Below are 23,188 nucleotides of genomic sequence, written 5' to 3'. Positions count from 1 at the left end.
CATGCAATGTGATATCATTTACATAAAGTCAAAACCCAGCAAAGCTAAGCAGTATGTGAGGCAGGGATGCAAACATGGTAAAGCTGCAGAGAAAAGCAAGTCTGAACACAGAACCGCGACCCTGGCTCTCCGATGGGGAGAGGAAAGGGCCGTGTCAGGGAAGGCACACAGCAACTTCAGAAGCAGTGTCTATGTCCACTGTATTATCCTTCTTTACAGCTTACACAGACTTTATAAATATTTTTATTCATTTGACAAATTTTTTAAATATTAATAAGATAAAAAAATTTCAATGACATCCGTCCTAGAACAGTACCTAAGACAGGGAAGCATAATAAAGTACTGAAGTATGTCCACCCTTAACTCTCATGGCAAATCTGGACACTAATACATTCCCTAGGTCTTCAGCTATGTGAGAACTTTATTGTCCTAATCATTCTAGGAGTGGGTGGTTTGACAAATAGCCTGGAAATAAAAAACTAAGTAAGGAAAATCTAATGAGTCTTAACAACAACAACAACAACAAAATATTGCGGCAGATCTAATCTTTACTCAGCACCATGCTTTTAAGGATAAGACATTATTCAGGAGTTTCAGCTCCAAATTAGGCAGCTGAGTTCCCTACGCGTGACAAAGTTTGGATTTCTCTCCTGCTCCTACACCTGGATTTTTTAGTTTTTGTTGTTGTTGTTAGCACTATAAAAATTGGAGATTATCCCTTAATGTAGTGAATCTTTCTACAGCCTAGAATGTTATTTTTCTTCTCCTCTTCCATATTATCCCACCCAAGAAGAGGTCTCTACTTCTCTCTACCTCTTTCCTCATTGATTGAAATAATAGCATCACATATGATCAGTAAGTTAATTAATGTAACATTCAGAAAAGTTCCTGTTACATAATAAGTATAAGTAGAGTAAGAAAATCTGTCATAGTATGTACCACACACACTTCTCTTTGAAGTAGAACCTTACCTAGCACACCAATAATTTCTTCCCCTGAAGTTAACCTGCTTTCCACATATGCACACTCCTCTCCAATTCTGTTTTAGTGGTAAGGGCTTAATCTGAAAAGATGCTCACCCCAGCATACTGTCTGGATAAATCCGACAGTGATAGGAAGTTATACTGAACCCAGTTAATTTCACATCCCCATGCCCCAATGGGTTTCACTGGCTCAAAAGCTGCCCCAGATCCTTGAAGCCTCACCCTGACACAAGTGCCTCAATGAAAACAAGAGCGCAATTGAGGCACCTAGAGAATCATGCTTCATCCTTCCCAAAAGGTCTGGTAGCCCCTGACCCTGAAGAGCTACAAATTCCAACAGGCACATAATAGACATGTCTTTCTCCAGCAGAACATCCCCTAGCAATTAAGTGCTCTACCTAGCTATTCAAGCCCTCCGGGTGGGGCTATGAATGTGATTGTACAACTCTCATAGTTATTATTACTATTATTTCAAGGGATAGGAAACACATTAAAGGGAAATAAGCACATAAAATGTCATTCAAACCTCAAACTGCAAAATGTCAGTCACTTTGGCCTGGCCTGTGGTGGCGCAGTGGATAGAGCGCCGGCCTGGAACACTGAGGTCATCGGTTCAAAACCCCAGTCAAGGCACACACAACACAAGCAACCAATGGACAGCTATAGTGAAGTAACTACTTCTTGTTCTTCCCCCCTCTGTAAAATCAATATATTAAAATGAAAGGTCGGTCACTTTGATACTCCCAAGGTCCCATAAGTTGTCATCCTCACATTTTCTGGGAAAACACACCAGCGAGGGCTAAAACAGCAAAGAAAAAATCCTCCAAATTCAGTTAAATCCCAAATACTTTATTGTAAATATTTTGACCCCTCCCTCATTGCAGAGAAATCCTGTGTTATTTCTAGAAAGGCTTGAAAATTTATCCTCAGCACTAAGAGAGTGGTCTCATTTTAAGAGAGTCCTTGCAAAATGCAAAATTCCCCACTATACTCCCATTTTCAGGCCTTTGACACACCACAGGATGACAACAGAACCCTGGTCTGTGAAGAATCAAAGGAGGTATTTTTGTAGCCTAGAATGACATCCTCTGTTGTGGGTCACTAACAGCCTTATTTCACAGCTGAGGAACCCTGTTTCCAATGGTCTGTCTAGTTCAAGGGCCATCAAACTGTTCCTGCCTATGGCCAGAGAGGAAATATATATGTCAGGCTTGTGAGCCACACTGCTCCTACTGAAACCACTCACCTCTGCTGTTGTGGCACAAGAACCACCAGGGACAGCGCACGAATGCACGGGTGTGGCTGGGCTCCTGCAGAGCTGTATGAAAACTGTTTGGGTTTCATTTAATTTTCATGTCACAAAATATTCTTCTGACTTCTTTTCAACCATTTACAAATGTAAAAACCATTCTTAGCTTGTGGCAGCAGAAAAACAGGTGGCAGCCTGTTTTGTCCTACCTCTGGGCTAGTTATTAGAAAAAACCCACAACGTGTCATTCCCCTGGCAATGCCAGCCTCCCTTATGTAAGTCTTTGCATATGGTTCACCTCACTTTTATCTTTTCAGAGCATTGAATTAAAACTCCTTAATCAGTCACTCTTTCCCAACACAGTAGGGAGGTGGGTCTGCTTCACCATAGCAGAAACAGAGGCACAGAAAGGGCACGGAATGAGTCAGGGGAGGTCCCGCGAAGAGAGCTTTTCGGACAAGATTTACACTTGACCTCTGTTCCCATACTGCTTCCTGACATCAAGGACAGGCAGCTGCCTACATGGCACCCATGAATACGATTACTGTATTACAATATAATAATAATGATCTTTTGTTACCCAGGATGATGAAATTCTTTACTGCACCATTAATATATATGATAATTGGGCTACATGTGTGGCTGGGCAGGCCATTGCCCAATCAGAAGTCACTGACTGCTGTCACTTGTGAGGAACGCCTCTGATAATTAGCACGTACTCACAGGACCACCTCCAGAATGAAATATTCCATTCTCATTTTAAAATCTGTTTTCCTACTGGGGACAGGGAATGCTGAGTCGGCATGTAAAGGCCCGGGCTTCAGCAGAATGAGTCGCTTCCTCACCTGACTCTTCTTTCCCCATTGCCAGCATTCCTCCTCATCTCCCACCTCCCACCCCCCAATGCTGCCTATCCCCTCCCCACTGGAACATAAACATCTTTGCTTCTCTGAATTCATAGGTTTAACAGAATAATCTCAATAAGCTGCCAAAGGCCCATATCTCCAACTGAGTCCTATTTGAACAATGGCTCTGAAGAACTCGGGACCAAGTCAGTCCTCCCTACCCAAATCAGTTTGGCTCCAGGGCAGCCATGAGGACCCATCCACATGTCCAATCCCACCTGCTTCCTCCAGCCCCCACCTACCACGGAAACTGGCTGAGATCACTAGAGATTGCCTACAGGAATCTTCACTATAAATGGGCAGAGGGAACACCCTACTCATTGGGGCTCCCTTCACACCATGTGAAGGGAAAACGTCTCATTGAGAGAATTTTTCTCACTCTATGGAGCGGATTCACCAATTAAAGTATCACATCAGCAGATACTTGACTTTCTAAGACACCAATGACTAGTTGAGAAACAGAATTCCTGGGGAAAAAGTCCATGCAGAACCCTTGTCCGTGCAACCCCTTCCACGGAATGGTCATCATTACCACTTAGAATGCAATCCTAACCCTCATTCACTGCTGGTGGGAATGTAAACTGGTACAGCCATGATGGAAGACAGTATGGTGGTTCCTCAAAAAAATTAAGAATAAGCCCTGGCCGGTTGGCTCAGCGGTAGAGCATCGGCCTAGCGTGCGGAGGACCCGGGTTCGATTCCTGGCCAGGGCACACAGGAGAAGCGCCCATTTGCTTCTCCACCCCTCCGCCGCGCTTTCCTCTCTGTCTCTCTCTTCCCCTCCCGCAGCCAAGGCTCCATTGGAGCAAAGATGGCCCGGGCGCTGGGGATGGCTCTGTGGCCTCTGCCCCAGGCGCTAGAGTGGCTCTGGTCGCAACATAGCGACGCCCCGGAGGGGCAGAGCATCGCCCCCTGGTGGGCAGAGCGTCGCCCCTGGTGGGCGTGCCGGGTGGATCCCGGTCGGGCGCATGCGGGAGTCTGTCTGACTGTCTCTCCCTGTTTCCAGCTTCAGAAAAATGAAAAAAAAAAAAAATTAAGAATAGAACTACCATATGACCCAGAAATCTCTCTACTGGGTATCTACCCAAAGAACTTGAAAACACTGGTACATAAAGACACTTGCACTGCTGTATTTATTGCAGTATTATTCACAGTGGCCAAGACATGGAAACAACCAAAGTGTTCCTAGATAAGAGGATTGGATAAAGAAAATGTGTTACATATATATAATGGAATACTACTCAGCCATAAGAAATGATGATATATTGCCATTTACAACAACATGGGTGGACCTTAAGAACATTATACTAAGTGAAATAAGTAAATCAGAAAAAGCTAAGAACTATATGATTTCACACATAGGTGGGATATGAAATTGAGACTCATGGACATTGAAAGAAGTGGTTACCAGGGGGAGGGGACAGAGGAAGGGGAATAAAGAGGGACAAATATACAATGATAGAATATGATCTGACTTTGGGTAATAGGCACACAACACAATCAACAATTCAAACATTATAGAGGCCCTGACCGGTTGGCTCAGTGGATAGAGCGTCGGCCCAGCATATGGACATCCTGGGTTCAATTCCAGTCAGGGTACACAAGAGAAGCAACTATCTTCTTCTCTCTCCCCCTCTTTTTCCCTTCTCTCCCCCATCACCTCCCACAGCCAGTGGCTCAATTGATTCGAGCATGGCTCGGGTTGCGGAGGATAGCTCGGTTGGTCCAAGTGCATCAGCCTCAGGTGCCAAACACAGCTCAGTTGATTTGAGCATCAGCGCCAGAGGGGGGTTGCTGGGGATCGTGGATCCCTATCAGGGCACATGTGGGAATCTGTCTCACTACCTCCCCTCCTCTCACTTAAAAAAAGTGCTATAGAGATGTTCACCTGAAACCTATGTACTCTTATTGATAAATGTCACCCCATTAAATATAATTTCTAAATTAAAAATAATAATAGTAATGCAGTCCTAAACTAGCCCTAACAGCAACTTGAAAGCCGGAAAATAAGAGCTTCATCTACAATTCCTTCTGAATCACAGACCCAGTAATATGCTAAGACATGATTAGCTCCCAAACTGCTACCCTTTTCCACACCATATTCTCTTCTAAAAGAAAGACTATCCCTAACTCTGCTCTTCAAAGAAGAAATGAAACTTGTCGAGAAATGCTGTTACTTTTCTTAAAAAGTTCTTGAAATGCACAGGTGCACAATGGAATGTTTCTTAGGGGTAATTAATTCTAAGCAACTCTTATTAAAAAAAAAGTAACAAAGCATATTTTGTGATGCTGCAGTGCTGACCTGTTTATGCCACTCATTTACAAATTTACAAAAATTCTGAATTCACATTCTAACGCAGAAAGGTGGAGAGACTAAAACATACATATTCATGGACACTTGAACTTAAACAGCTCACAGACCACCCAGGAAGCAAGCAGCCTTAACCGGCAGCTAATGCAATGACATAACCCACAAGAATGCTCTAGAGTAAAGTGGTTTTTCCAGAATATTTAACTTTTCTTGAGATTACTTCACCATTATAGTCATCTGTCCCTGAAGGGCTGTGCTTCAGTCAACCAAGATAAGGTTATTATTATAAGATAATTATTTTCAATAGAGACTATCAATTACTGAGCACTTATACACCAGGAACTGTGCTAAAAAGCTTTACATAGATTATCTCATGTAACCTACATGACTAAAACCCTATTAGGTAGTTGTTATTATCTTCCTTTTACAGATGAGGAAATTGAGTGTCAGAGAGATTAAATGATTTACCTAAGGTCACACAGGTAAAAAAAAAAATGCAAACAAACCTGGGACCATCTGACTCAAAATCCACACACTAGGATCACTCCATGAAATGGCTTCATACACTTGAGTCATGGTGTGTAAATTATACCAGTCTCATCTTTAAGTGGATATCTACACTCTAGTAGTTCCCAAACCTGACTTTTCATTACAATTATAGAAAAAGGTTTTTAAAAATAGAGATTCTCATTAGCACCCTAGGCCAACTAGATATCATGTGAAAAATTAATCTTATACTTAAGTGATGCTAAACCACTTGGCTAGACTGCCCCCACCCCACTAAACTTAGTAACAAGTATCTTATTAAAAATATTCCAAGTCTTAATTCTCAAGGCATTTGTCCAGTGGTTGTTAAGCCTTTTCTCTCTGGTTCACAGCAATAAATGAATAAATAAATGGGAATTCCCTTTGACTACCCTGGAAAAGCTTTAATTCAGAGAACCACAGTTCATGGGAGCACCGTGACTTAAGGAGCCTCAGGAACATCACAGTAAAGGGCACACATCCTTAGCCAATGAGATGAGTTCAGTGTCACACAGCCAGACAGCCTCAAGTCTGTAATCTCCCAACTGCCTCACCTCCTCCAAAGACTGGGCTGACTGTTAGAATTATTCTAGAATCGCTCAGAAATCCAAATCAGCACAGGAAGTGGGAGACCAATCTGCACACATTAAATGATTATAAATATGTATAAAGGAGTTAATAGGTTCCAATTAATTCTATGAAGCGGGCACTTTCAGTGGACCTTGCTTTACGTATAGCAGGGAGCCCCCAGGAAAAGGGACGGGCGTGAGTGCTGGCTGACATACTTCCGTGGGGACTCTAGGTAGTGTGGAACTGTAGGTTGAAAGAGACGGGCCTGAGTTCCAACTTCAACTCTGCCACTTACTCATGTGACCTTATTGCTATTTTGTTTTATTTTTATTTTTATTACTGATTGATTTTAGGGAAAGAGAAAGAGAGGAAGAGAGAGAAAGACAGAAATATTGATCTGTTCCTATATGTGCCCTGACCGGGGATTGAACTGGCAATATTTGTGCTTTTAAACGATGTTCTAACCAATCGAGTATCAGCCAAAGCTCGTTGATATTGCTTAACTTCCCTGAGTTCCACTTTCCTCACCTGAAAAGCAGTGATAGCTCTACTTCATTTAGGGTCTCCACTTAGTTTAAATGCCTCAATGTAGACAAGCACCTTGTGCCTGGTACACAGCTACCATTTACAATGATTGTCATTTCCACCTTCAGTTCCCTAAAAAGTGAAACATCCTCTTTATGCAGCTAATTGTTCTCACTGCCAAAGCTCAGTGTCCCAGTTAAAAAAAAAAATTATTTTTAAGCACTCCACTAGGATGGTCCTTACACTGTCCTGTAAATTGAGGGTTGAAAACAAGCTTCCAAAATACACAGCTGTCTAACGTGCTAATAGCAATAATGAGTTACCAAATTAACAACAGCATCCCAAAAAAAGTCTCCTCTGGGGTGAGTTATCAACTATTTCAATAAAATTTTCAGTCATGAAAAAGAAAGGACTTGGATAGGAATTTTTTAAAAATATATTCTCTGTCTTTCTTCCTCCCTCAATGAAACTTGCTAAAAGCTGCCATAAGTATCCAAAATCCTCACTTGTCTTTTCCCAAGTAGCCCCTTAGAGAAGCGGCAAGGTAGGCTGCCCGCAAACAGAAAGATGTTCCTGAGTGGCAGGAGCAGTCCTTCTGCATTTTGTCTTCCTTAGGCAGCCACGCGACGGCTCTTTTGAAATGTCTTTCTTGGTAAGATTTCCTCCTCTCACAGCCCCAAGCATTGCTAGCGTCCTGGCTTTATGAGGAATAAGATTCCACTGAACGGACTCGGGAGGCTGAGCGACACAAGGAAAGGTTCAGTGCACGGACTGAGCCTAGCCGTCCTGCACGTCGCGCTCAGAGGGCTCTCTCCTGCCACCCAGGAACGCTTGTGCGCTGGCAACAAATCTGATAGATCCACCATCCTTTCAGCTATGTCCAATTTGGCCACAGTCCCCTGGATGTGGTCACCAATTCCTGCTGAGCGTGGTGCACTGCCAAGCGCCAGAGTACAGCGACACTGCTATAAAAGGTCTGCCGAGGGCCCTCAAGGGCTTTGACTGAGCACTTTCTTCCCGGCCTGCATGTGTACTTAGGCAGAGGACTGGTCTGGGAGGGGGAAACCCTGTGGCAAACGCTTGACTGTACAAACTTTCAACCACACTACGGATATTTTCCCTCCGAAGGGACACAGGAAGGCAGAGCTCCTACAGAGCCGTATTTTTTTTTTTCAAAATGTCTTAAAGGAATATTTCTAAATCGGCACTATGTATTTTGCAGAGAAGAAAAAAAATGTCTTAGCTGTTAGGATAGGCTGAACAAACCATGTGCCACCTCAGTTGTCACTGTAATGTGGCCTAGGTGAACTTTTCCAAACCACAGGACACCCATTTATTACCCTGAACAGACAGCTCTCTGTGTGATTACCATGGTGATGGTTCTCATCCTTTCCTAACAATCCCTGGTGCCACCCATCCAAGTTTAACATCAATCGTGGTTACAAAATATTAACTCAACCAGTTTATAAACCCATTTCAACATCATTCTTCCCTGCTCGAAAGCTATGTTTTAACATTTTTAGATCTCTGGTATTCACAACTGTCCCTAACAACTTTTTAAAGTTAAACTGTCAATAGCAATGGACCAGTCTCAAAAGCCAGGTGAGGTTTTTAAAAGCAAGCTGCAATCAAAGACAATTTATTGTGGTTTTAAATATCATTAGGAACTGGGGAGGGGGACCAAATGACTCTTGCCTGCATGATTATTGAGAGATATTTGGGGAAAAAAAACACACACTCCCCAGCAATTCTTTCTAGCCCTAGTGCCCAATTCAGAAACTGTTTACTTATATGCCGAAGCATTACTGGGGAATAGCAGTTATCTTGGTGATAAATAATGTCCCCACCCAGCCAGAGAAGGCGAGTAAGCTCCAAACACTAATTTCAGAAGCCACAGTGGCCGTTCTAGTGTGAGCTGTACGCGTGTCTAACTATAAAGTGTTCTTATTTCCCCTCTGTGAGACTGAAAAGCTTCTGTTTCAGGATAGAAAAGCTATTAAGAAAGCCATCAAAAGTTCCACAAGATCAAGGGTTTCATGGATATGGGGTTCTCCCATACTATCATTTTTCAATGTTTATATTATAGAAAATTTCAAACATATAGGAAAGTACAAAGAATAATGTAATGAACATCTGTGTACCCATGACCAAGCTTTGTTAAATCTTAATGCTTGGCCATATTTACATTAGGTCTTTTCCTTAATTAATAATTACCCAGGAAAATAAAAACCAGTGGGTAGCCCTCTCCAATCCCCTGCCTTTGCCTCCCTAAACAATATACAGTATATACAGTATTAGTTTGCCTGTTTCCAAGCATTATATAAATGGTGTCAGACTGCGTCAATCTACACCGGTTTTTTTTCTCAGCATTACATTTCTAAAATTGATCCATACAAACACAAATAGATCTGATTCACTCATTTTCATTGCTGCATGAAAAATATAGCACATACAATTTATCTTTTTTTCCTTCTGAAAAGAAGTTAGACTGTTTTAGTTTTTCACATCATAAACAACATGGAAATGAGCGTTCTAACACACATGTACTTTTGCACACACAATGATTGCTCAAGGTGTATACACAGAAGTGAAGTGCTGGGCTACAGGATATGTGTGCATCTGTAGGTTTATTGGTAATGCCACACCCCTGTCCAAAGCAATTGTAGCAAATAATACTCCCACTATCAGCTTATGAGAATATCTATTGCTCCACAACCTTGTCATTAATCAATATTGTCGGGGTCTTTCATTTTTGCCCAGCTGATGAGTATGAAATGGTATCTCACATTAGTTTGTGTTTTCCTGGTTACCAGTGGGGCAGAACATCCTTTCATGTTTACTGGCCATTTAGATCTTCATTTCTATAAACTGCCCATTTTCCTACTTGCCTTCTTTCTTATTGCTTGTAAGAGATTTTCTATGTTCCGTAACTTTGAGAATGTTGCTTAACATCTCAGCTTCCCATTAGTAAAGCGAAGATAATAATACCTATCTCTTAGGGATGATCTGAAGCTGATCATAAAGCACCTAGTTCAGTGCCTATTACATGTTAGATGCTAAAAAACAGTCAATATTTGTGTCATTGTTATGAGTATGAATAAGGTTCAGGGTGTATCATATTTCTAGCACTAGTTCCCTTTGGAGTAAGGATTGCTGGGCTCAGAAAGAGCCGTCTCAGCAGTTCTTCCTGTCCACACTATGTCCCCATGACACAAAGACACCATATCAGTTCTTAGTTGTTTGCAAATTACCATTAGGGAAATGTGGAGTAAATTCCCCTAGATCAGCGGTCGGGAACCTATGGCTCGCGAGCCAGATGTGGCTCTTTTGATGGCTGCATCTGGCTCACAGACATATCTTTAATAAAAATAATAATAACATTAAAAATATAAAACATTCTAATGTATTATAATCCATTCATTTCCTACCGCTCATGTTCATGGTTGCGGGTGGCTGGAGCCAATCACAGCTGTCCTCCGGGACAACACCAAATTTTTATCGAATAATGCGTAACATACACGGGCTGTTGTATGGCTCTCACGAAATTACATTTTAAAATATGTGGCATTCATGGCTCTCTCAGCCACAAAGGTTCCCAACCCCTGCCCTAGATATTGCTTAAACTAAACCCTGGAGTTATACTTCCTTCCATCCACAGGGGGCTGTGACCTACTCTGTGAAATGATCATGAGCCTGAACTGGTTAAGTTGAAGAATGAAAAGAATCCTGGGAAGAGAAAGATGGGAGATTGGCAGGTGAATTCGTTTTAGGAACCTGTCAGGTATTCTTAAAATGGAAGTACAGCCATGACTTCATAAGATTCCACCAGGCCCAAGGCCAGTCCATTTTCCCACATGTCATACACGATCTTTGAATAAGAAAAGCTAAAGGACAATCATCGTGTATATCACTTACCACATATATAAGTTTTTTTGTAATAATGACCAAAGTACACTGACATTACCCAAGTGGCAGCCAATCTTATTCAATGAATACTGTGAAAATACTTATCTATCCCCAATATCTAGAAGAACACGTTCCTAAGGATATGTTGGTAAGCCAGAGAGACGCAATAAAAAGGAATCACGTCAGCTTCTCTGCTTGTGCTCCTAACATATTTAGTCTGGCATTGAGATAGGCCCACATTGGCTCCTATTCTGTCGCAACTTGACCTTTCCTTGGAGAAAGGCTGTGTTCATTCATCCTTATGAACTCTGCCAGTGGAATCAGAAAGCGTATATAGCTGTCCTCCAGGCCTATCAAGTAGTCCTGACATCAGCTTCAGTCGGTGACTGGCAGGGTCCCTTTTCACATGTACTTGTACATCATCTAACGTTCAGAATTATCTCCCTCCGTATTCAATTTCAACTGGCACTAAAGAAAGCAGAGACTTTCCTTAGCGACTAAAGAGAGAGGCCCTCTACCCGCCTGTCTTGTTCAGAGCAGTCATGTGTAAGAGTCAACCCGAGCCCAAATATAATTAGACCATCTTCTGATATCTATCTAGGTGCACTGCTTTGTTCCTTAAACGTGTGCCAAGTTTCCACTTTCAAGAAGTTAAATTGCCATATAAAAACGCCCTGGTGATGATGAGTAATTAGACACTGTAATGGAAAATTAACTGTGTTTTTTTTATTTAGAGCATTAATTTTAACAAGACATTTCTTTTTCTAACTGTTATGAAGCTGCAATAAAAATAAATTAAATCCTGAGAGTTTACAAAGGTTTTTCTGGTTAAAAAAATTTTTTTAAACCAGAGTATTTAGTTTGTTAATACCACCAAGTTTGTACAAGGCCCTTGGTTTGAACCCCATTACTAATAAATTCTAATGTCATTTCTAATCCTGTCACCCATGCTGTGGAGGAAGACAACCACACCAACCTCCTGAGCAGCTAAAATGGAGGCAGACACCGGCCAGGCAGGAAAGAAGGTCGCCCCCACACATAAAAGTCTTCACCTGAGTATTCTCAGTCCTTCTCTTCCTTTCCTCTTTGTCATAGTGCCTCCAAGAGAAATGTGCCATTTGCAGCAGAGTGGGTCATCATGGCTTTGTGGAAGTTCTTGGTTAGAAGGCTGGCCCCACTGTGAGTGTGGGGTCCGTCTCCCCACACTAAAAACCCCAAATCCACACTATGCTGGTATGCAACATAGTATTCCCTAAAAGAGAATGCTATGTGAAGCTTCGATCCAAATATCTCATCCAAATCACTGTAGCCCTCTAATCATATTCCAGCTAAGAGCTCCTCAACAGACTTAGCTGTAGGTTATTTCACTCCGCAGGACAAGTGGCCAGCGGGGGCGGGGGGGGGGGCAGACTCACAACACCCACAGATGTTTACAGACCTAACACAAATGAAGGGGCCTCAGATTCGGTGACCTAACTAGCTCTGTCTCTGCTCCTCTTCCTCCCTGACCGCAAAACAAAGTGCAAATAGTACCTAACAATGCTCCTGGGCTAACATTTGTTCAGTCTTCTACAGTGAATGCTACATGCTGGGCTGGACTCAGGCCCTGGGCCTCCTCCCTTAAGGGACCCCAGCATGTGTGTCAGTGAAATCAACTCCAGCCACATATAGTCTACACACTGACAGGAGAGTTTCAGGAGCCACCTTTGTCTTGCCTCATCAGCCACTCTGAAGGACACTGTGCCACATATAAGGCTGGATCCAGTAGCTTCAAGAGTTTAAACAAAATCCACTCTTTCACCTCGGCTGGATAGTTTGTATCATCCCAAAGCACAGAGGTTACTGGCTGGATCCCTGATCACCACACATACAGGAGCAGATCGATGTTCCTGTCTGTCTCCCTCTCTCTCCCTTTCTCGCTCCCTAAAATCAATCAATAAAAATTTTTTTAAAAACACACTCTTTCTCCTTCCTTATTCCTTTCTTTCTTGCTTTCTTTCTTTCTCTTTTTTCTTTCTCCCTCTCTCTTTCTTTCTTCCTTTTAACTTCTCTTTACAATACAAACAGCCTTTTACAATACTTAATTGTTTTTCATATAGAGTCCTGGGAGATATTAAACCCAACGACCTTTTCATTTGGATTCCTGAAGTATACTGTGTTAAAGCTAGCAACTTTACACTGTCCATGCTGGTATCACAAATTCTGTTTTCAATCTAAAGGTACAACCAAAACACACACTGACTAGCATATCTGTAGGAAACTGGTTTCGTAAAAGAGGTTTACTATGTATACATTGTCATTTGAGTTGTATTTAACGAGATTGATATGACAATTTTGCTGGTGATAACGCCCTTTAGGTGGAGTTCAAAGAAAAATTCCATATAGTAAGCAAAAGTATTAAATTGTCATAACGTTCCCCTTATTTCAATTCCAAACTTCCCATCATATAGTTGACAGAACAACCCAGAAGGGCTTGGAAGTAGTTCCACAAGTAGTTGAGAAAAATGTAATCAAGACTTACAAACTTGAAAATAATGACTCATAGCAGGGCCATCACCAAGCAAGTATAAATATTTGTTGAATTAAATTATCGAATTCAATGAAACTGAAGATTACCAGCATTTGGAGAGGTATTTTAACTTGTGAACTAAATTTTAATCATTTTTACATCTGCTAATTAGAGAAATCAGAACCAGAGAAGAAACTGCTCATCAACTTATTCACGAGTTAAAACCGAGTCGTTAAAGAACTCCTCAGCTTCTCTATTCAACAAAGGAGTTACAAAATTTAAGGAGTAATGAAACAACAGCTGAGGATCTCAAAAGAACTCAGCCCCAAATATAGTCTGACCCTGGATGAGTCCTGAATCTTGTGTATTCCTCGATTTATTTACCCTTACAATGGGAACAGGAGAAGCAGTTATGAGTAATTGCTAATAAAAGCCTGTTTGCCTCTGGCAGAAATGCAAATGCTTGTTCATAATGATCATTTTCCCAAACCCCAGTTTACATTTCTCCATTAACATTCCAGTGCTCAACTCCCTGTTCCCAAGCTCCTACAGGTTTGGTTTCTGATAACACAGAGCTGAGTTTGGGGAACCGCTGGAGCCAACTCCATGAAGCAGTAGTTGGCTCCCTATCTCCCAAAGAAATCATTATACATGTCCACATTTCATTTCATTTTTCACTGCAATGACACCCAATCTCTGATAAAAATGAACCCAAGGACACCACCCCAAAGAATTTGTTTCTCTTGGACCCACCAAAGGATAAAATGTTCTCAATGCCACCTCCTAAGATAAACACCCTTCCCCAAATGCCCCTTTTAATTGGCTGGTTGACTGTCCCTTGGGTGTGACTGCACAAATTTATCGCGGGTGTGTAACCAAGTTGGAAAAGTCTTCCTGATTTCTGAGTACCCTAACAAGGAGGACAGCAGTGTGTAGCGTGGACTGAAATTGTTTAAGCACTGATTTGACCCTAGGACTCTGAAAAAAAGAAAAGTATCTTCTCTTTTGAGAGATTGGTCTCTGGTCCCTTCCAGTTCTCTACCTCCAGTCAGCTATATAATAAGACTGGCCGAAGAAGGCCACAAGGAGATTGAACAGACCCATTCTGCCCGAGAAGGGGAAAGGCATTAGACCATGGCTTTAACAGAGTAATTAAGTCATGTACTGGTCATGGGTTGTAAAACTGTCCAAACAGCGACATTCACCTTCCCCCAAACGTGTGTGGGCAAATCTAGGGTAATTCTTGGTTATAATATAAATAATTATAATAAATCATAAATAATTTGCAGTAGGTTAATTTCTCAGTATCCTCATATGAAAACTCTTAGGGTAAACTGTTACATCCTTGTTTTTGTGAAGCAAGTTATTCATTTTTTTCCGAAACACTCCCCAAATTTAGAAATTCTGTTTCTAAAGATCCAACTGAGAGATCCTCCAAAAGTTCCTATGCCCATACCCCTGTAACCTATTCCACCCGGGGAAGTCGGGTTTCTTCAAGGGCCTCTTCCACCAAAATACATAAACCACAATAGAAAAATCAAACAATATACTCGAGAGTTAAACAGTATGTATGATACCATAAACTGCACCTCATTTTTGGCCTTCAATCACTGTCAATGTGCTGATGTTTATGCGTGATCGTTACTGATTTTCAAGGGGCAATATATTTCCACTCTGAATGAGGTTACTAATATCAAATTAAAAAAGAAGACCACTATGTTACACACTAAATTAATTCTAAACACATTCCACATCTCAACAATGGTCTGAATAACAAACCTGTTTTCAAATGGTGGCTCACTCTCATCACACTTGAGTGTTTTAAATTTTATTTTAAATCTAATAATAAATGGTCCTTTAGATTGGCTTGGAAAGAAAGGATTCCTTTTCTCAATGATTATACTGTGATTTAAGAGATCTGTTGTGATTTAGAAAGAGTTTTCTAAGGCTAAAATTGCCGCATTTATAATAAGGGCCTACAGAAAGAATAAAGAATAATTTCTTTGAAGATAAATATTTCACTAAGGTTAGACTGCCTAATAAAAATTACTGTCAGGTGACCACCTGCCTGATGTCAATGTTTCCATTTTTTAGCTTACCTGAATTCAGGTTCTTCTGCCCTAGGAGATTCAGGATTATGAATTGACATTGTAATTACTAAATCCAAACAATATGGACTGCTTAGTTATGTAAAGGCTTTTTAAATGCTATAGCTTTCTTTCCACCTTAATTGTGTGTACTTATAGTGCAGAGCAATAACTTTTTTATCTTAGTTTTCATTATTTTATCTGACAAAGTTCACTTCTGTTAGTTATTTAAATCTTAGAAAACCAAAGGATGGAAAGTTAAGTAACTTTAATTCCAATTTATTCCTTTCACTTGATTTGAACATTTAATGCATTGGTTCCACCAAAAGGGCTAGTTATCTCTACGCAGAAAGAAACAAATTATAGTTTCATTATGGATGATGGGTGCCAGGAACTTACTGTTTTTTTCTTTTAATTAATAAGAAAAGATGAAGTTCATCCAATCTGAGGTTTTGATCCTGAACATAACGGTTAAAAGCAACAAGAATGCTTTGAAAGTAGGTATTTGCAAAACCTTTGCGAAGTCACTAATGGGATTCCCATGATCTAATACATGTAAGGCTTTAGCTGTAATCGTAAACCCACTGCAAGATTTGGAGCTGAAAGTGTGGACTATTGTAGCCAGTTTTTATGGGTTTAATTCCACTGGCAAATCCCAGGTTCTATATGTTAAATCTCAACTAGAGCAAAATTATAACACATTTTCAAAAGAACAATGTAAAGAAAGCAAGCACTGGAATGACAGGGCAAGAAAACCACTGCCAACAGCAACACTTTCCCACAAACCGTCAATGAACATCAAAAGCACAAAACTGAGCAAAACTTTTCGTTCATGATGTTTGTGCAGCTCACTTTTAACACTCACAAAGCATCACATGAATCATTTTATTTTCCTCTAATTTATTTCCCACACAAGGTTCAATAAAACGCAGAACTTAGCCTCAACTGATGACTGGATCCTTGTTTTCAGACACTATTTATTACTTGCTTTCTGGCATGTTTTCTTCTATGATCCAATTCTGTTACTGCTAAAAGCCAGGAAAAGCTGTCTTCAAATTAATGTGTGGCATGAAGTCACTAAAAATATTGCCGGTACTATGTTCTACCTGGGTGTTTAGAAATTGTTCTGTTTTGTCCTACAGACCTCAGGTATACAATCTTGCAGGGTGCATTGAGATTTCTGACTAAAACAGATCCTCTCTTTTGCCTTAAAAGGATTTCAGTTATTGTAGTAAGTGATTATTTATGTTTAAAACAAGATTCAGCCTACCTCCCCTATCCAATATCTATGTAGACTACTCACCCAGGGTTTACACATGAAAGTCACACAAATGTAAAAATATCAAGGATACCCACCTTGTTCTAAAATTTCATATTTGTTTCTTGTTTTGTGTATTTCCTGGTTCAGTATCACTAGTCTTATTATGGACTCTTAGGCTTAATTCCACCTTACAGACAAATTTATTTTATAAAAGTGTAATTGGACATAGTATTCATTTTATAATTACATACATGTAAAAACAACTTGGTTTTAAAAGAACTGTGTGTATTTATTGATTGTCCCCCTGGGATGAAACGAAGAGAAAATAATTTCAAGCTTTGTGCCCTACCAGCTCTTGGCCTGAACGTTCCAAAAATGTCTCTCAAAAACACTGCTAGTGCTTTTACTATTTCAATATAAGTATAATTAAATTAATTTATTTCATCCATTCAAACATAACTTCAAAGGTTCTTTTGGTTTGGAAATACCATATTTTTACCTTGAGTTGAAAGCACAGTCAATAACTTTTAAATAAAAATTGCTTCAACTTTGTGTGTGTGTGTGTGTGTGTGTTTTGTTTTGCTACACCAACGTTTGGATGGTCTAAATCCTCCCTTAACACATTCAAAGTCTTCAATAAATACCTTTGGGTGTATTTTCTACATAAAGCTACAATTTTTTCAGTATATTTATTAAGTGCTCCTTATAATCGTTAATGGTCTCCCCTCTTGTAAAGAAAGGAACCCAGACTTGAGAAATTTTTTATTATTACAATTATTGTAGTTTAGTTTAGTTGAGTTGGCACTTATAACTAACTTCTCAGTGTGCATCCGCAGTGCGACATATTCCAGAACTATTTCCCCCAAAGCCGATTTTGTTGCGAGCCTTCGGGGTACCGATTTACTTGGAAAATTCCCAGTGAAGACAGGAGGTTGGTGTTAACTCAAGGTGAGAAGCAACACCACTTCCTTGAAACAACGATTTAGGCGCTGAACCCGGTTAAGAGTTTGACCTTTCTGAGAACCAAGGCGGCGCTGGGAAAGAGAAAGCGCCCTCCCGCCCCAGCGGCCAGCTCCTGGGGTACGCTGCCTTCCCTTCATTTCCAACCTAGTGCTCGATTCCTTGACAAACCCTTCCCGGGCTGCAGACGTCTATACAATGCCCGCCGCTGACAAATCTAGTCCACTGCTAGGGCACGGGAGAGGACACCCCGGGGACCTTCCTCTCTTCCTCGGGCGGGCGGACAGAGAGGGTAATGAGAGTTACCGCACACCACCAGTCCCCCAGCGGGGCGTCTTACCAGTACAAGAATGCAGAGGCTTGGGTCGCACGACCAGCGATGGGCACACAGAGTAGAGGGAAAGTTTCTCAAAGTAGTCGCAAGTCTCCTTGGAGAGTATCTCGTCGATCATGAAAGTCTTGTAGCGCCGCCTGGCTGCTTTGAGTTGGCCGGGCGAGCTCAGCCTCAGCTCCGCGTGGCAGTGCATGGTGAGCCGGGCCGCGGGGTTGGCGCGCCAGCGGGGTCTCTGCCCCGCACCTCGACAGCCAAGAGGCGGCGGAGCCCTCGTGGGGCGCGGAGGGGAGCCGGCACTCGGCGCGCCGGCCGCGCGTCTAGACCCACCCGCAGATCTGCATCTTCGCCGCGCCTTTTTGGGACACCGCAACTGTCAATCAGCGTGCGCTTCCTGCAGGGCCGGGTGCGGAGTCGCGCCGAGGGGCGTCGGCGCCCAGCCCGCCAGTACCACCCGGACCGGAGCCTGCGCGCCGCGTGCCCGCCGCTCTCCTCGCCTCCTCCCGCCTGTCGGCTTCTCACGCTCCTCCGCCTGCTTCTCTATTTTAAGACACTCGCTTTGGCTCTCCTCCCCACACCCCTCCTGGGACGAGCTCCAGGTGTGTGTGTGTGTGTGTGTGTGTGTGTGTGTGTGTGTGTGTGTAATGTGCGCGCTCTAGTGTGCGCGATGTGTGTGTGTGTGTGTGTGTGTGTGTGTGTGTGGTGTGCGCGGTGTGCGCGCTCGAGTGTGCGCGCGGTGCGGGGAGCGCGCGCCGCGCCCTCCCGCCTGCCAGGCCTACGCTGGCCGCTACCTCCCGCAGGTCCCGCGCACCTCCTTCGTGTGCGTCTAGCCACCGGCCTGGCCCCGCTCCCGGCGCCGGCAACCCAGCGTTCCGGCGCGTCCACGTCTCTTTCTAGAAAGAAGTCCAATCCTAGCCGAGGCTCTCGAGGCCTTTGGCCACACAGCCGGTGCTCCTGGAGACTAGTGTGCCTTTCTCCTTGCCTGCATGGACCCCTGCCGGCCCTCTCCCGAGGACTGTAGCCGCCCCTCCGGTCCCCCGTTCGCTTCCCGCGCGCGCCGAGCACGTGGCGTTTGCGCGGATTGCAAACTTGATTGCCCCAAGGAGATACCAAACCATAGGTGACCCTTGCCGTGTCCATTATCCGAATAATAAACTGTAAAATATAAGAGTAACCGACAAATGTGTTTCTTTTTATTTTAAAACAATGTTTATAAAGCTTTCTCGGTGCCAGCGTGTCCTTCACAGGCACCGCGTTCGGGACATCTCAGAGCTCGGGACAGTAACTGCAAAGCGACTTTTGTCCCCCATCCTTCGCCACGCGCAGGATTCGGGGAGCCGCGAAGACATATACTTATTAAGCGGTCAGCCTTCTTCCTCCTACCATCCGAGTGCGTTCCAAACCATACCTGTAGGAACTTTTGTTTTCAGTTGTAATCGTTGGGCTAGGGGACCCCCGACCAGCCTCTGCTCTCGGGCGGCTCCCACTGCCCAGGTCCTGCCAACGTGCCGACGGTGCGCGGAAACTGCGCAGGCGGTCTGCGAAAACCGCCCCGGGGCGTAGGGTTCCCATGATTTGTCTCTGAATTGCTATGCGCGGAGCTGAGAGTAACACGCGCGATAGGGAAATCGAGAATTAAAAATGCGGCTAGCCTTCTCCAAGACCGACTTTGGGGTTGGTGACATTTCCTCACTCGAAACCTGGTAGCGGCCCTAGTCGCAGCAGGCTCTACCAGGAGATGCTTGCCCAGGAGCGAGTCGCCGGTGATTAGACTCAGGAAGGGCCACACATGAGAAACTAATCATTAAGCGCTTGGAAAAAATATAGAGTAAAAATCCTAATCAGAGCCGAATAGTAGACAAGACGCTTTTGAGGAACTTCATTTCTAAGTGCCTCTGTGTGCCCCTCCGTCGCCTCCTCTCCATTTACAATCGTTTTCCTTTATTCTCTTAAGGCAGACAGAGGCGGCTCCAGGGCCCGCCAGAATTGTGTCCACGTGTCCCGACCGCGGCGCGCTTCCCGCAGCGAGGCCCAGAGGTCGCCGCGCTGGGCCCGGGCGTACCCCCGACTCTGGTTGCAGTCCCCGCGGCAGGTCAGCTGTCCCGCGCGGGGCGGAGGACTGCTCCGGGATCAGCCCGACCTCGCCGTCTGGCGCTAAAACCAAGGGTTTTTCCTGGGCGCAGGAGGAGCAGGGACTGGAGGGGTCCGAGGAGCGCGGCGTTTTCGCCAAAGACAGTCTTGGGTGGGTAGTCATTTGCCCGATAGGAAGTGCGGGGCTGTCGGCAGCCGCCGAAAAAGGAGTGTTCGGCGGAATTTGAGCGTGGCGTGCGTGGGGGGGGTGCAACACCTCAGGCAGCGTGGACTGCTGGGGAGCTCGAGCGTTTACGGCCCAGCACCTGGAAGACAGATTTTCCATTCCACCTGGGGACTCTGACAAGGGACTGAGAGCTACCCATTTGGACTCTTTTGTCAGGACCTGCCGTGCGCTCAGGGAATGCGCGCACTCCAAGTTACTCTCCCGGGTCCTTTCCTTGCACTGCCCTTCTTTTCCTCAACTTCTTTCCTCATCCTCCAGACTATTTTACCCTCTCGGGCTCTTCTCATTCCTTCCACAGCCGCTCCTTTCCAATTTTCCCTCCCATTTCTTCCTTTCTGCCACTGTTTGCAGCACTTTCGCCCTCCTCTATCCAACTCTCCTCCCACCTCCGTCTCTTCTCCCTTCTGTCCTTGCTTCTCTTCTTCTCCCCACCTTACATCCCGTTTCATCTTTCTTTCTTTCCTTCTCTTCCTTTCCTTGCTGTTTCTTCTCTTTCTATCCTACTTCTGTCTCTCCAAATCTGGAGCTACGCTCCCGCGCCCCTGCGTCGCGGCACTCTCACACGGAAGTCTGCAGGCGGCTCCCAGGAGGGGACAGCGCGAAACTCCAGCCTCCCGGCCGGAGCGGAACCGTCTCGCTCCTGAGAGCCGGCGGTGCCCTCCGGCGGTCTCCCTCCTCCCACTTCCACTCGACCACAGGCACAAACTTCGTCCAGATTCTGCTGCAGACTGGCCCTTTAATTTGAAATCTGCGGTGTTTTAAATAGCGAAAGAAGTAAAACATTCTGAGTCAACAAATCTTTGTATTTTCTACTACAGAGGCAAACTATCTCAGAGTGGGGTCTGAGGGCATCAATCCCCAGGTGTAGTGGGGAGATTCCAGATCTTGGGAGTCTGGAGCCTCGAGTTCTCTGTCGTCTATAATCAAAGCGGAGCCTTAATTTTTTCACCATTTGTAAATGGTAATCATAATACCTACTTCACAAGGTTGGCCTTTCATAATCCATGCTTTTATACAAGCAGTTTCTTTTATAGGAATGACCTCCGCACCTCAGCCCCTCCCCCCTTCTCGGCCTGAAAAACTAGTTCAAGACCCATCTCAAATGTCACCTCCTATGTGAAATGTTTTCCCACTCCCGAAGACTGTGAGTCCTACCTCTATCTTAGTAGTTCCTTTACTGTCTTATTGCCTTTTGCGTGTTTATTTCACCCACTGGACAATGAAGTCTTGGCGGATCATTTTCTTGTGTTATATTATTCATCTTGTATCACCTGTCAGGAAATGTGTCATGAATTAATGAATGGAGGAGAGCTGGGATAATTAAATAATTATAAAGACCCAATCGCATGATGGAACTTCAAATCTTAACTAATTGTACTGAATTTGTCGTTCTCCTTAAATGAGCTTCTCCTCCCCTCCCGTCACCTCTCCTCTCCTCTTCTTCCTTTATGTTTTTTGGCTTTTAGCAATTACACCTAGCACAGTTTCCAGTTTGCTCTCATCTCCCTCTTTTCACTCCCTCCCTCCTGCTCTCAGACTGTGTAAAGGGCTTCTGTGGGAGGAAGCACACCCCAGCTGTCAATCACGACTTGGGGCTTTGGTCAGGAAGAGTCGGGGGTTTAGTTTCCAACATTAATGAAGTGGCTGGAACAGCAAACATCTGCCAAAGAGACTCAAACCTTTCCAGCTGCTGGAGACCCACAGACATGTCCCAGCCTCCTGTGACTGTACCCAGGCAGTGTCTGCCCCTGTATCAGGAGGAACACACAGAGGAACAGTTCCATTTGCACCCAGCTGCTTAGGCAGGCATGGAGGGGATAAAAATTCACACCCTCCAAGAGGATTCAGGAGACCAGCACCCAACCACACCATCATCTGGCACCTGATTACTGGAGAGAGGCCCAGCCAGACAGAAGGAGACAAGAACACCTTTGCAAAGTTAGGAGGTTCTGACAACTAAAAACCAAAAAAAAAAAACACAAAAAAACAAAAAACAAAAAAACCCTGTTTCCCATTTCAGCTCAAACCCAGTATTTCCACTCAACTACAACATGAAATTTATGAAAACAAAATTTTTTTAAATCATAGAGCGGCTTTTAATTGCATCTAGGATCTAACCCTAGAAAAATTCAGCCTGATTTTTTGTTCGACTGTCCTTTTATAATTTTGGGCTATTTGTCCATGTAGATATTCAGAAGCAGTCAGGACATGTCTTAAAAATACACTGATTCAGGGCTCTCCCTCCTGGGAGCAGGCCTGTGCCATCCCCTCCCCATCCTCCCCTCAAGGCACATTTCTCCCCTTCTCCTATACCCCAAGGATCCTTCTTTTGCTTTTGTAGCTTGTTTCCTAAAGCCCATTTCTTCTACCTCTGTGACTTTCTAAATAAATTTTATTTTATTAAACACACACACACACACACACACACTAATTCATTCCCAACCACCTTTTCTCCAAAACGGAGGATTGAGGAACAAAAGCACTCCTTACATTCTAGTAAAGTGTACTTAATAACTTGTACATCAGTCGCTAAGTTTTTAAATAGTTTCAGACATGTAAAAGCAAAATAGGGGAAGCCTTGTAAGTTAATATTCCCCTGGGCCCCAGGGCCATGCCAGAACTGCTGTCTACGAGCCCAGCACGACAGCCTAGCATAACAAAACGTTAAAGGAGGTGTACAAGGAGGCCAGCTTATTTTTAACGACGATATTAATTTACAAATACTGCTCTCATACATTGTAAAGCATCT

The 23,188-nt window shown here is 43.6% G+C and overlaps 1 protein-coding gene across 1 annotated transcript in view; it reads right to left on the bottom strand.

Moving 5' to 3' along the window:
* Positions 1–18,822, bottom strand: part of BARX2 (BARX homeobox 2) — an 86,531-nt gene extending 67,709 nt beyond the window's left edge. The window contains exon 1 of the mRNA XM_066259734.1: positions 18,132–18,822. Within this exon, the coding sequence (XP_066115831.1) occupies positions 18,132–18,318 (187 nt within the window). The 5' untranslated portion in view covers positions 18,319–18,822. The remainder of the gene's footprint in view (positions 1–18,131) is intronic.
* Between the last annotated feature and the right edge of the window lie 4,366 nt (positions 18,823–23,188).

The sequence above is a fragment of the Saccopteryx bilineata genome, chromosome 2 (assembly GCF_036850765.1).
Source record: "Saccopteryx bilineata isolate mSacBil1 chromosome 2, mSacBil1_pri_phased_curated, whole genome shotgun sequence".
Lineage (NCBI taxonomy): Eukaryota > Metazoa > Chordata > Mammalia > Chiroptera > Emballonuridae > Saccopteryx > Saccopteryx bilineata.
The sequence above is the reverse complement of the archived record's forward strand: the minus strand, read 5'-3'. Positions and strand labels throughout refer to the sequence as shown.